The 12,271-nt window shown below is 52.2% G+C and overlaps 1 protein-coding gene and 1 long non-coding RNA gene across 2 annotated transcripts; one reads left to right on the top strand and one right to left on the bottom strand.

Annotated features, from left to right (window-relative positions):
- The first annotated feature begins 5,428 nt into the window (after positions 1 to 5,428).
- Positions 5,429 to 9,579, top strand: LOC121045140 (uncharacterized). The gene is made up of 2 exons (XR_005797603.1): positions 5,429 to 5,646; positions 8,860 to 9,579. It is a non-coding gene; the product is annotated as an uncharacterized LOC121045140 (long non-coding RNA).
- On the bottom strand, positions 5,656 to 6,526 carry CCDC182 (coiled-coil domain containing 182). Its single transcript, XM_040497875.1, has one exon. The coding sequence runs from the start codon at positions 6,456 to 6,458 to the stop codon at positions 5,997 to 5,999; it is 462 nt and encodes a 153-aa protein (XP_040353809.1). The 5' UTR covers positions 6,459 to 6,526; the 3' UTR covers positions 5,656 to 5,996.
- Positions 9,580 to 12,271: the final 2,692 nt, after the last annotated feature.

Below are 12,271 nucleotides of genomic sequence, written 5' to 3'. Positions count from 1 at the left end.
GGCTAGGAGTGCCCAGGAGGAACAAGCTAGAGCATCGCAGCTCGTACAAAACCTCTGAGAACCGCGGCTATTGGCAGGGAAGAAACCATCTGTCTTCTACACGCTTTGGAATATCAAAGCAAGTGAGCAGGGGGCTGCTCAACTTTCTTGCCACGGTCGGAGGAAAAGAGCTGGCGCGAAGAACTCCATCTTCCACAGCTGCACAAAGCGGGCTCTTCTTGGCCCCACTCAGACCCCAGGCTCTTTCATCCACCACGGAGCCCTCTGCCTTTTGGGACCGGGGTCTCAGCGGTGACGTGTGGCCTAATCAGGAATCCCAACTGTCCACACAAAGATCTCAAAAGTCGCTCAGAAAAGGCCTAGCTCTCAAATCTCCTTACCAACTTGAGGTCTGACAGTGGGGAAGAGAAATGAAGTCAAGGATAAGCCCCTCCTGCCACCTGTGGTTAAAAATGACAGCAAAGAGGGGCGCCTGGGTGGCTCAGTCGGTTGGGCGTCTGACTTCGGCTCAGGTCATGATCTCGCGGTCTGTGAGTTCGAGCCCCGTGTCAGGCTCTGTGCTGCCAGCTCGGAGCCTGGAGCCCACTTCTGATTCTGTGTCTCCCTCTCTCTCTCTGCCCCTCCCCTGCTCATGATCTGTCTCTCTCTCTCTCTCTCTCTCTCTCTCTCTCTCTCTGTCAAAAATAAATAAACATTAAAAAAAATTTTTTTTAATGACAGCAAAGATGCACCGACCTGGAGGAGACGGCCACCACCTCCTTTGTTTCCTGGCTGGCCTCCTGTGACTGGCCCCACCCGCAGCCTCACCTGGACCATCCCAACACGGTCTCTGTCTAATGCAAGCTGACCAACCATTCCAATTTTCCCAGGACTAAGAGGGCATATAGGACTTCCGGTTTTCAGAGACAACTTCAGTTAAATAAGGACCAGTCACCCCAGATAGTGACGCACGGATTACATTTCTAAGAGTGACTGCCTGTTTTAAGGACTGAAGAGTGCAAAGGCTCCCTAGCGCCCTTTGGGTCATCTCAAGCCTCTGGCTTTAAGGATGAAGGCTGGGTAGGGGGTAAGCAAAGGGCAAAGCAAGCGAAGGCAGTGGACTGACATGCACAGCATTGAAATGTGGCTCCACACCTCCATGTAGCCCATATCCTCAGCCTCTGGACCTCCTAAGTCCATGCTTCTCCCGCCATGTGACAGCCACTCCCACCGCCCAGCTCTGCCCAGCCATGCCATTCCCCAGAGCACTCTTCTTCCTGATCCTCGGTATCTAGTAAGTAGAGAAGGGAAGACTGAGGTTGGGGCAGGTGGGGCTGGTGGCCATCCCACAGCCCCGCCCCCCGATAGAAACTCAGATCTTGGGTAACTGAGGTGCCCAGCCCCAGTGGCAACTGCTTGCTTCTTGCTTCTTGTCTGCAATTGGTTTCAGATAGGCAAGCGACCAAGCTCTGGCCAACGAAATGGCGGAGAAAATTTGCGGAGGGTGGGGGGGCGGGGGGGTGGATTTGGCAAAATGGTTTCCTCTCTTATAAGCAGGAGGCTTGCTTGCGAGGAGAGCTCCGCCTCTTCTTTCCTGCATTGGAAGCCATTGGGCGATGACACAATTCTGGGACTCCTGCAGCCATCATCACGTGACCGTGGGCTGGGAGTGGGTGGTGAGGAAAGAGGAAAAGAGGATACAGAGATACCAACTCAGATCTGTCATGGTGGAGTTACTACACCAATCATCTGCTTCAGATGTCTCGTTACAGGGAAAAAAATAGGCTCCTCAAAGAAGTCAGCATAACGGGCATCCCGTGGCCTGTAGCTGAAAGCTCCCGATAGAGAAGCAAGCTTGAAACCCGGCAGCAGAGAAAACCGTGAGAGGACGTTTAGACTTTCACCCTGTCTTCAGGCGGGATGCCTGTCTAACCTAACCTGGACATGTGTGCACCTGAGCTCTCCAACACAGGAAATTCATGAGCTTCCTGCCTCTTCCTCTATCTAGCACTTCTTCCTCATCATCACTGCAGGATGACTCATCTTGCAGCTGGAGGGCCTTGGGGCCACCCCCATGGGACCTTCCAGCAAAGGGGGCCAGCCTGTCACCGCAAGTCCTTTCCTTTGGTGTGGGATGGTGGTCAAGAGAGGGAGCCCTAGAGTCCTGTTCTATATCCTAGACTAGTTACTTAACCTTTCTACACCTCAGTTTCTTCATCTGCCATAGGGATAATAGTGCCTAGATTGCAAGGTTATTGTGGATGAAATGTCAAGTGCATCTGACATGGTGTCATGGGTCCCCGAGACCACCTTCAAGTTCGGTGATTCACTAGAACTACTCGCAGAGTAAGAAAGCCGTTATACACATGATTACAGTTTATTACAACCACTGGATGCAATTAAAGACTGGCAGAAGTAAAAGGAGCACAGGGCAGAGTCCAGGAGAGACCAGGCATGAGCTTCCAGTTGTCTCCTCCCAGTGGGGCTGTAGGGACAATGCAATTGTCCAGCAGCAACATGTGACAACACATATGAACTACTGTCAGCCACGGAGGTTCACCCCAGTCTTGGTGTTCAGGGTCTTTACTGGTGGTTTATCACCTGGCCCAGAGCACCTCCATGGTTGACCTTACTCAGTCTCTAGCCCCTCCAGAGGTCAAGCTGATACAGCCTGGCCCAGCGGCCCCACCATGGATCATCTTGCTAGCGTGAACTATCTGACTCAGCCCAAGGCCCCAGATAAACAAAGACAGTCTTATCAGACAGCATATTACAAGGACTTAGAGGTTATCTGCCAGGAGCCGGTCAGGGGCCAGACCTTTCTTTTAACATGAGAGATTTGAGCATCCCGCACCTGCTGGACACCCTTTACTGCACAGGCACACAAACAGCACCCAATGTGGTTTTTTTCTTATGTGGGACTGAAACCAGCTAGCTTCAGACTAGCATCTATCTTTGGTGGCTAGTACTGTCCCAGAGAACTTTCCATTCCAACCCTTCTCTTACTAGTTGGGGGGCACCCTTACTCCCCATTCCTCTTTCATTACAGAAGGACTATCACTCAAGTGGCGTTCCTTGCCTCTTCCCCTCCCTGACTCCCCTCCCCAGGAAAGGCGGGGACTTTCCGATTGGTGGCTTTGGACAGCTCCGCCCTCCCTCTCTCTCCAGCTGTCCCTCTCTGGAGAGGTCACACAGTGACACACACACAAGCAGCTGTCTGCCCCTGCCAGCATGTGTGCTCGGAGGCAGCATCATGTTCAGGGATGAGGTCCTAGCAAGCCCATGTGGCTCACAGACCCCAAACCACTTTCTCCATCAGCTTTATCAGTAAAAAAAAAAAAGTGATAGAAGTGATCCTGTCTCCATTTGCCTGTGCTCCTGTGTCAATCCCTCAACTGGTTTCTGATGGAGGCAGAAAAAAGAGGGGTGACCTTTATTGGCTCCCACAAACCCCACACCTAGCGTTGAGAAGGTCATGACTAGGTCCCCCTCAAACATCTGCCACCCAGGTCCCCAGGCCCTTTATCATGCCCCCTCCTCGGGATTCCCTGCCTTGCACACTCCAGGCTGCCCAGGACCCTCTGAAAAGTGCTGGGTCAGAACTAAGCACAGAGCCTTCCAGGAGTGGACTTGGGGGTGCCATCACAGGACAGCATCTCCTCATCTCTTCTCAGAATTCACACGAACGCCATCGTTTCTGAGCAGCCCGATTAACACACTGAACCTGCAGTAGACGCAAACCTTTTCCACATGAGTTAGCATCGGGGCCAGTTTTCTTGTGCAAAACAGTGGATTTTTGTTTAAGTGGGTTCTATGCCCAGTGTGGGGCTTGGACTCACGACCCAGAGATCAAGAGCCCCATGCTCTACTGACTGAGCCAGCCAGGTGACCCAGCAGTTGATTTTTTAAACTCTTCTTATATTTGGCCAATCAAGTCCTTCTTCTCAGATACATTTGTACACACCCCCAAACAGCCGTCCCCCAGAAGATTTAAAGGCATAGGAGTCGCCCCCCCCCCCCACATACACAAAACAGAGCTCACCTCACCAAGTTCAGTATGCCCATTTCATCTACTCAAGAAGCAAGTCCTTAGCACATAAAGTTCCTCATATACTACAAATTGGTTAAAATGAGCACAGCCTTGGGGCACGTGGGTGGCTCAAACAATTAAGCGTCCGACTTCAGCTCGGGTCATGATCTCACTGTCCAAGAGTTCGAGCCCCGCATCGGGCTCTGTGCTGACAGCTCGGAGCCCGGCGCCTGCTTCGGATTCTGTGTCTCCCTTTTCTCTCTGCCCCTCCCCCACTCATGCTCTGTCTCTCTCTGTCTCAAAAAAATAACTATTAAAAACATTAAAAAAAAAAAATGAACACAGCCTCTGAAGTTAGATGTCCCCAGGCTCAGATCTCAGCTCTACCACTAATCAGCTGTGTGACCTTGGCCTACTTCTCCTCTGTGAGCTTCGGTTTCCTCAGAATCCCAAAGTGAAGGTTATAGTTAGTACTTGCCTTCAAAGGGCCCAGCCTGGTGCCTGGAATACATCATATTCTTGATAACTGTAAGCTAGTGGCAGTAGCTTTTACATTATTTACATTATTATTTACTTTATTACATTACATTATTTGTAGTATTTACATTATTATTACTTCAGCTAAACCTTCCAAGGGAGAAACGGCCTGAAGCTAAAATACGGGTACAGCCCTTCAGGGTGGACGGTGACGGATGGGCCATCCAACAGTGGGGGTTGCAGATGCGCAAATCTTGTTGGGAGAGATTTTATGACACAGGAGGACAGACAGGGCCTCAAGCCAGGAGGACAGTGGCCTGGCTGTGCTCAGGTGCTGACTCTGGCCTCCAGGCACCCGGCTTCCGCTGCATAGGGGAGAATCCCCATTGCATGGCAGCATTTGGGGGGGGGGGGGAGCGGGACCAGAGAGAACCTATGTGACTCACTGAAACAAAGTCTCATTGGAAACGAAAGGCACGGTGACAGCTAAGGGACCCCCACGTCACTTCTGTGACAATCTGGATCCTCCAGAACAGATTCATGAAGAGCCTGATGTGGTTCCAAAGGGGAGCGGGATGATGACTGCCACGGACGACAGGAGGTGAACTGTAGTCCTGCCCCTTGCTAGCATGGCGACCGGGGGTGAAGGACTCCCCTTCCTGAGCTCCGCCTCCCCCTGTGCACAGTGGGGAAGTGACACTTGCTTCCAAGGGTGCCTGTAGAAGTAGGTGGGATGGGGTGCGCACACCGCCTGATACGCGCCTGGGCGCCGTTAACAATTCTTGCTCCGTGGGTCAAACGTGAAACCCAGCGGCACTGCTTCATAACCCACTTCGTGGGGGTGGAGTCTTAGCACGTCTTTGTGCATCTGCGCACTAAGCCCTTAGGACCCCGCCCATTTGAGCCCAATAAGCTCTGTCGATCTGATGGGCCAGACGGCAGACGAAGCGCAGAGGAGGGACAGGTGGGCACAGGCAGCAAAGAAAAGCGAGTTATGGCAGTCTAACTAGGAAAGCGGGCAGAAGAGCCCACTGGACGAGGATAAGAACTACGAAAGTAATCGGAGGCCAATCCGTGCACGGGAGAACAATCCCCCCACCCCCCTCGGTAGAGCATGCAGCAAGTAACGACCAGGAGAGCCTTGAGTCATTAAAAGAAAGGTAAATCTGTTCAACACATCGGTTTAAGAAGATTAAAAAAACAAAAAAATCATGTTATACATTTGAGCAATATTACCATGACAAACAGGAAAACAGTTAACGGTGAAAGTTACAGGTGTCTGAAAGACTGAGGATTGGGTGCCTCCTGTGATGCTGGGCGAACGGGAGCTTCACCTAAAGAACATACTGGGGTCTTTTCGCCTCTCAGCAAGGTGTTATTGAGGTGGAAGGAAAGCAATGGGAATGGGGAAAGGGTAGCAAATGGAGAGGGACTTAGGTTGGCCCCTCCATTAAAAAAAAAAAAAAGAAAAAAAGAATCTTCCACTTGGCCGCTCGGCTGCAAGGAGGCCTCAGTTTGCCTGGATCTTTCTGGGACTGGCCAGCGCGTCGCGGTTGGAGCCCAGCAGCATGCGCTCCAGCCGCCTGCAGTGCTCCCGGAGCTGCTTCTCGCGGGGAAGCAGGAAGGTGAGGACCTTATTCCGCACGACGCCGCGGTCCTCCTCCTCCCTGAGCCGCTGCTTCACGCGGGCCGCCTGCTCCTCCTGCTGCGCCAGCGCCCCGTTCAGCTCGCAGAAGGCGACCTCCAGGTCACGGATGGCCTGCAGCGCCTCCTTCTTGAAGTCCGCCAGCTCCCGCTGCACCCCGGCCACCTTCTGCTGCAGGATCTCCAGGTCCGCTGGCGGCGGGAAGCAGGAAGGCCACGACTGAGGGAGGGAAAAGTCTCCGGACTGGATGCCGCTCTCCACCATCTTCTTCCCTTGTAAAGTGTTCACCTTCATGAGGATGGACCCAGCCCGATAGAGTGGTTCCATGGTCTCTCTTCCCGTGGGGACAAAGAGAGGGAGCTAAGAGACCTGTCTGGTCAGGGAATTTGGGGGGCTAGAGACACAATCATTTGGAGTGGAGAAACCCCATGCATTGTGACATCGGGGCCCCTCCAGCCAACCAGGAGGAGAGAGCCACAATCCATTCATTTGCATATTGTAGCTTCCTTGGTTGGTTATCCAGGGCTTTGTCTGCTCGTCTACCCAAATTGTCTTCCTGTTACATGGATCTTCATCAACTCTTCAATCACCCTTCCAAAACCTGAGCTTGATCTCTCCGTGTACCCGAGGGACAAACCGAGGCCCAGAGCAGGGCAGTAAACAGGCCAGAGCAAGGCAGGCCAGGCCAGGCCCCGGGGGGACTGCCAGGTATGGGTTCTCTCCCTCCCACACATCGGTCTCTGGACTTCAGTACCTCGCAGGGAAACCGGCTTCTCTGACATCGCCAAGGTTCTCAGATCTGCACAGCCCTGCCTTTAAACCTCTCCTGAGGCACTCACTACCTTCACCCTCTTTTTCTGACCTAGCACCTTGTCCTTCCAGGTCTCAATGGCACAGTAAATTCCAGAAAGACGTTGTAAGAAATATGCCCACTTCTACCTCTAAAATGCTATAAATAAATAAATAAATAAATAAATAGAAAGAAAGAAAGAAAGAGTAATTTCTGATCCCAAATCCATACTGCTATAACGATGCCAGAATTCTAGATAATCTTGAAAGTTGTGAGGCATGTACTTAAGAGGTTTTGATGTGTGGTCCACAGCAGTGCTGATTCAGTTATGTGCAGGGTGAAATCGGGTCACTCATTCATTTATTTGACAAGTGCTTATTGAGTGCTTACCAGGGAACAAGTGTGAGAAGAGTCCGGGGGCCCCACTCCCTGCGCTGCCGGATCATGCCTGAAACGTTGACACAGATGAGAAAACTCATACAGAAGGGTGAATCTCACACGTCTTACCTGAATCCTATAAGAAGGGAAAATGCTCCTAACTAGCGTGTGCCAGTTTGGTCAAGAACAGACTCCATCCTGTGTATCTTGATGTCTTTCCCAGACTTCTCTCCTGGCCTCCAAGTCAGAACATGTCTCCAACAGCGTGCCTCAGATCCAATCTGTCCAAAGCTTGATGTTGCCATCAAGTTAATGACACCACCATGGGGTAGCACCCACACAAGAAACCAGGGATCAGACTAGACCCCTCCGCATCCAAGTGGCTCTGGGTCCTCTTGACGTTATCATCTCTGAGCACCCTAGAACCCGCCAGACCCCTGGCGGGCCACCACCTATAAGCTGTGTCTCTTTGGCAAATGACCTCACTTCCCTGAACCTCATTTTTCTTATCTACAAAGTAGGGATACACTTCAGTAGTGTGCAGCTCCCTGGGCAGAGGGGTAGTGGAGGGGAGGCTCCAATTTACAACTGTTGCCAATGGTGTGACTACTCCCACGATGGCTGCTTTCCAGCTACCAACACGATCTCTCTGGGTAGAGGTGCACACTGTCAGCTCTCATGAGCACCACAGGACCCATGTTGGGGGTGGCTGCCATCTCCAAGACGTAGGTGCAAGAGAAGGCATTTTGCAGGGAGGTTTATGGCTACACTAGGGTAGAATTTTGGACCTCAGGATAGGGCAGCAGCTACAATTATTGAGACAGAATATTTGGTGAAAAGAGCACCGTATCGTTAGCAGTCAGGAGATCAGAGTCTGAAACTGCTGGGTGACCACAGGGCAATCACCTGCCTCCCTTCTCTGAGCCTGTTCCCTCTGGGATAGTGTGAGTACGTGCTCCTCTGCAGTCTCTGGTTCTCAGAGGCACACAGCCCTTTCCTTTAAGCCAGTCCTGAGGCATTTACCACCTTCTCCCTTTTTTTGTGACCTAGGACTTTGTCCTTCCAGCCTCCAATGGCACCCTGAACTCCCTGAGGACCGGGAGCGTGCATTTCTCATCCTACACACCTACAAATGTCCCGCCTGGTGCCCTGCACATAATGGCACTCAGAAAACTAGATGAAATGGGATTTATGTTCAGAGGTGGCCTTGGAATCCCACGACTCCCCTAGCTTTCCCTCTGACATGGCGGCACCTACTGGCCTGCGCAGGAACAGCAGGCTTTTATTCCCCTACCTAAAATCCAGCTGGGGGCTGGGGAGATAAAAACAGGCTGCTCTCTTGTGGTGTATTCATTAGGCGTGTGTGCACAGGTCGGGCACATAGTAGGTTCTCAATGAAAATTTTTGTAATCAGAAAAAAGGAAGAACGTGTGTCTTCTTGTTTTTGTTATTTTTTTAGTGGTTTGGTTGTTTTTTTTTTTTTTCCTGTTTGTGCCTCTCTCTCTCTCTCTCTCTCTCTCTGATTTTGATTCTCTGCCTCTTTATCTTTGTCTCCCACAGGGAATGGTGGAAGCCCTAACCAGAACTAAGAACGAAAAGTAGCAAAAGTGAAGAAGAAATGGCAATTTCTCGATTTCCCTGGTGCTTTATAATGAGCTTTCAGTTCATTGCTTCTCAGCACCGACCAGGGAGGACTGCTTCACATGAGCCTCAGCAGAGGTTGAGGACAAATGAAGACCCCAGGCTTGGTGGCCTCCTGAACCTCCGGAGCATCCTCAGCAGGGACGAGTCGATGTGCACACGCTCTGAATGTTCTCCTCCCCGAAGGTCTATCGTCCAGGCCTGTGCCTTCCTCACGAGTTTCCTTCCAGTCAGATGAAAGGAAGAAGGCAAATCTATCTGCTCCCTTCAAGATGGCAAGGGCAAGGGCTTCTAGCATCTCCTGGAAGGCATTTCTTGACCACTGTTTCCCTGCCCCTGGTCTGTTGCAGTTCATAGGCTCCCAAGTCTCAGAATAATGGAGGACAGGCAGGTGGGGTATCAGCCCCACAGAGACCCATCCCCTGAGAATAAGACAACCCAAATGCGTAGGGGCTCAGGAGTGGGCGTGTTTCAAGAGGTCCAGGGTTGGGCACCACTGGGTCAGAGCACATTCCTGCTGGGCCCTGCCCGCCTCTTGAGAGTGGAAATCTCATGGACCATCAGCCTTCCCCAGCCTCCGCCATGTGTCCCCACCCCATGCCTCTGCCTCTGCGTGTGAAATAAACTCGATTCTCTCTTTTTTTCATGTTTATTTACTTCTTTTGAGAAAGAGCGTGCATGCGCATAAGCAGAAAAGAGACAGGGAGAGAGAGAATCCAGAGCAGGCTCTTCACTGTTAGCACAGAGCCCGATGTGGGGCTCGAACTCACAAACTGTGAGGTTGTGACCTGAGCCACAGTCAAGAGTTGGCCGTTCAGCCGACCGAACCACCCAGATGCCCCTAAACCTGGATCTTTTTGAAGACTGGGAAAAGGGACACGACACAGGTGCACTCCTTCATGTACGCCCTTCAAAGTGAGGGAACCCTCTGAAGCTCCTCACATCCCCATTAGTCATCAGCTAGGGTCACATTCACAGCCCTGTTTCTAACCCAAGCATTGGCTGGGGGTGGAGTGCTTGCAGATGGCTCAGACTAATCACGGGTCCCCTGCTGGGTGGGGGCTGAGCCTGGCCTCCCTGAAGCACGGGTGTCCCAATACAAGGACTACGTTGGGGTTCTGTTCCCCAGTGGGATGGGGAAGATAGGTGACCAACTGTGGCTTCCACAGAGAATGCTTATATTTGAAGAGAAAACAGTGAGGGGCACCTGGGTGGCTCAGCCGGTGAAGACTCCGACTTCAACTCAGGTCATGATCTCACGGTTTGTGAGTTCAAGCTCTGTGTCAGGCTCTGTGCTGATGGCTCAGAGCTTGGGGCCTGCTTTGGTTTCTGTGTCCCTCTCCCTCTCTCTCTGCCCCTTCCCTGCTCGCCCTCTTTCTCTCTCGCTCTCTCTCAAAAATAAACATTAAAAAAAATGTATAAAAAAAAGTTTTTTACATACAACTTCTGAAGAGAAAATAGAGAAAGGACCACGCATAATTCCCCCAAATGAACTACTCATGTCAGCTTTCAGGCAAAATGGAGAAACAGTCTTCTAGGAGTTCCTGAAAACTGGTCTATCTGTCCCCACCCCAAGAAAAAAAAATATGAAAAAAAGAAAACAGAATTAGAGCAATCTCTCACAAATACCAAAGAGCATGTGGTTGGACATTTCTATAGCAGAGAGAACAGCAGTTGGTCCTATCTGGAATATTCTTTTCCCAGAATCCCCTGGGCCTATGCCTCCCTTGGTGGCTGCTGGCCTGGGTGAGGATGTGGGCTACACAGCCAGTGTCTCCCCAGATGCGCTTCTACCGAGAATAATCATCTTAACACAGTGGATCATAAAATCCCATAGAGGCTCTTCCCTGTGGCCATCCACCTGGCCAGCCTTCCACTCATCCAGCCACCTGGGCGCGTATTCAGGGACATTCGCTGAGTACCTGTCCTACGTACACTAAGCCAACAAATAAGATAGAGAAGACCCCTGTTCTCAAGTCACTGGCATTTCAATGGAAGGAGACAGACAATAAAGTGAAGCAATCGATAAATAAGGTGATTTGGGCTGGTGCTAAGTGCTCCGAAGGAAGTAAACAGGGCAAAGTGACAGAGGGCCTGGGGCGGGGGCGCTCAGGGAGGGCCTTTGTGAGGAAGGGCACTTGGCGTGAGACAGGACGGGGAGAATGCCTTCCAGGGATGGTCAAAATGGAAGCACGGGTGGAAAGGCGTTGAGGCAGGAACGGGCTGGAGGAACTTAAAAGGCCCAGGTGAGTGGGCGCAATGAGGAAGAGAAAGGAAGGCCCCCACTCTGGGGACGTATAGGGTGGTATCCCCAGTATATCCCCATGCAGCGTGAGGGCTATCGAGGGTGGGCTGTGTGCGCCTTCCAGCCCGGGAGCTGGTATTCCAGTCTGAGGAATGGGGACAAAACTGGGATGGGGGCAGGGACCAGGATCAAGAACCAAACTCAGGCTGTTCACCATGATTAATTAACCTGGAGCCAGAGCCCCAAGGCGCAGTGTGCTAAAAATACCTGCTTCCCTCTGAGACGTGGCAGCTGCCACCCAGCAACTGTTACCCATCGCCATTTGTCATAATTTGACACTGATAAGGAGTGTCCACGGGGCTGTGTGTCTGCAAGAGCGGACTCACCCACAGCCCACCAGCCAGCTGGCCCTCAGACACTGCCCATGGCATTTCCTACCTGAACTCTTCTCCCGTCCCTGAGCCCCGCCTCGGCCACCCCTGCAGGCGCCTACCACCTGCCCACCGCCTGCCGAGCTCCCTTCCCCTCCTGGAACCCGAGCGGACCCGCCTCCAGGGGTGGGAGCCAAAAGCACTCTCTAGAACAGCAGCGTATGGTGGGATGCCATGTTTCACACCACTGCCGCCCTGCAACTCGGATCGGAGCCATCTATCAGAGGTCCTGCCAGCCCAGGGCGGCACTTTAATTAAAATATGTAAAACATCTTGGTGGGAGTGGATCTAAAGACGCAGGAGTGGTCCTTGGACAGGAGAAATGCAGGCGCCCCCCCAGCACCCTGGCGGAGCTGGCCCTTCTCCAGCCCCAGAGGCCTCGGCCTGCGCCAAGAGGGCTCCCAAAGCATGCTGGGGCGTGGTAACGTCTGCCTCGCACCATCCACCGCTCCACCGGGCACAGAACTCAGCTGGGGCAGAGCATCCTCGAGAAAGAGAGTCCCGCAGAGTCGGCAGGCCAGCACGGTGGCCCTGAGAGCGTGCCAGGAAGGGCCTGATATCACCCCAGTTGAAATATCCTATCCCCGCCCTCAACATGAATTTCCTTAAACGACCCCTCACGAAGCCAGTACCTGGACATTTATATAAACTATTT

This window comes from Herpailurus yagouaroundi, unplaced genomic scaffold (assembly GCF_014898765.1).
Source record: "Herpailurus yagouaroundi ecotype Mexico unplaced genomic scaffold, PumYag 189, whole genome shotgun sequence".
Taxonomy (NCBI): domain Eukaryota; kingdom Metazoa; phylum Chordata; class Mammalia; order Carnivora; family Felidae; genus Herpailurus; species Herpailurus yagouaroundi.
The sequence above is the reverse complement of the archived record's forward strand: the minus strand, read 5'-3'. Positions and strand labels throughout refer to the sequence as shown.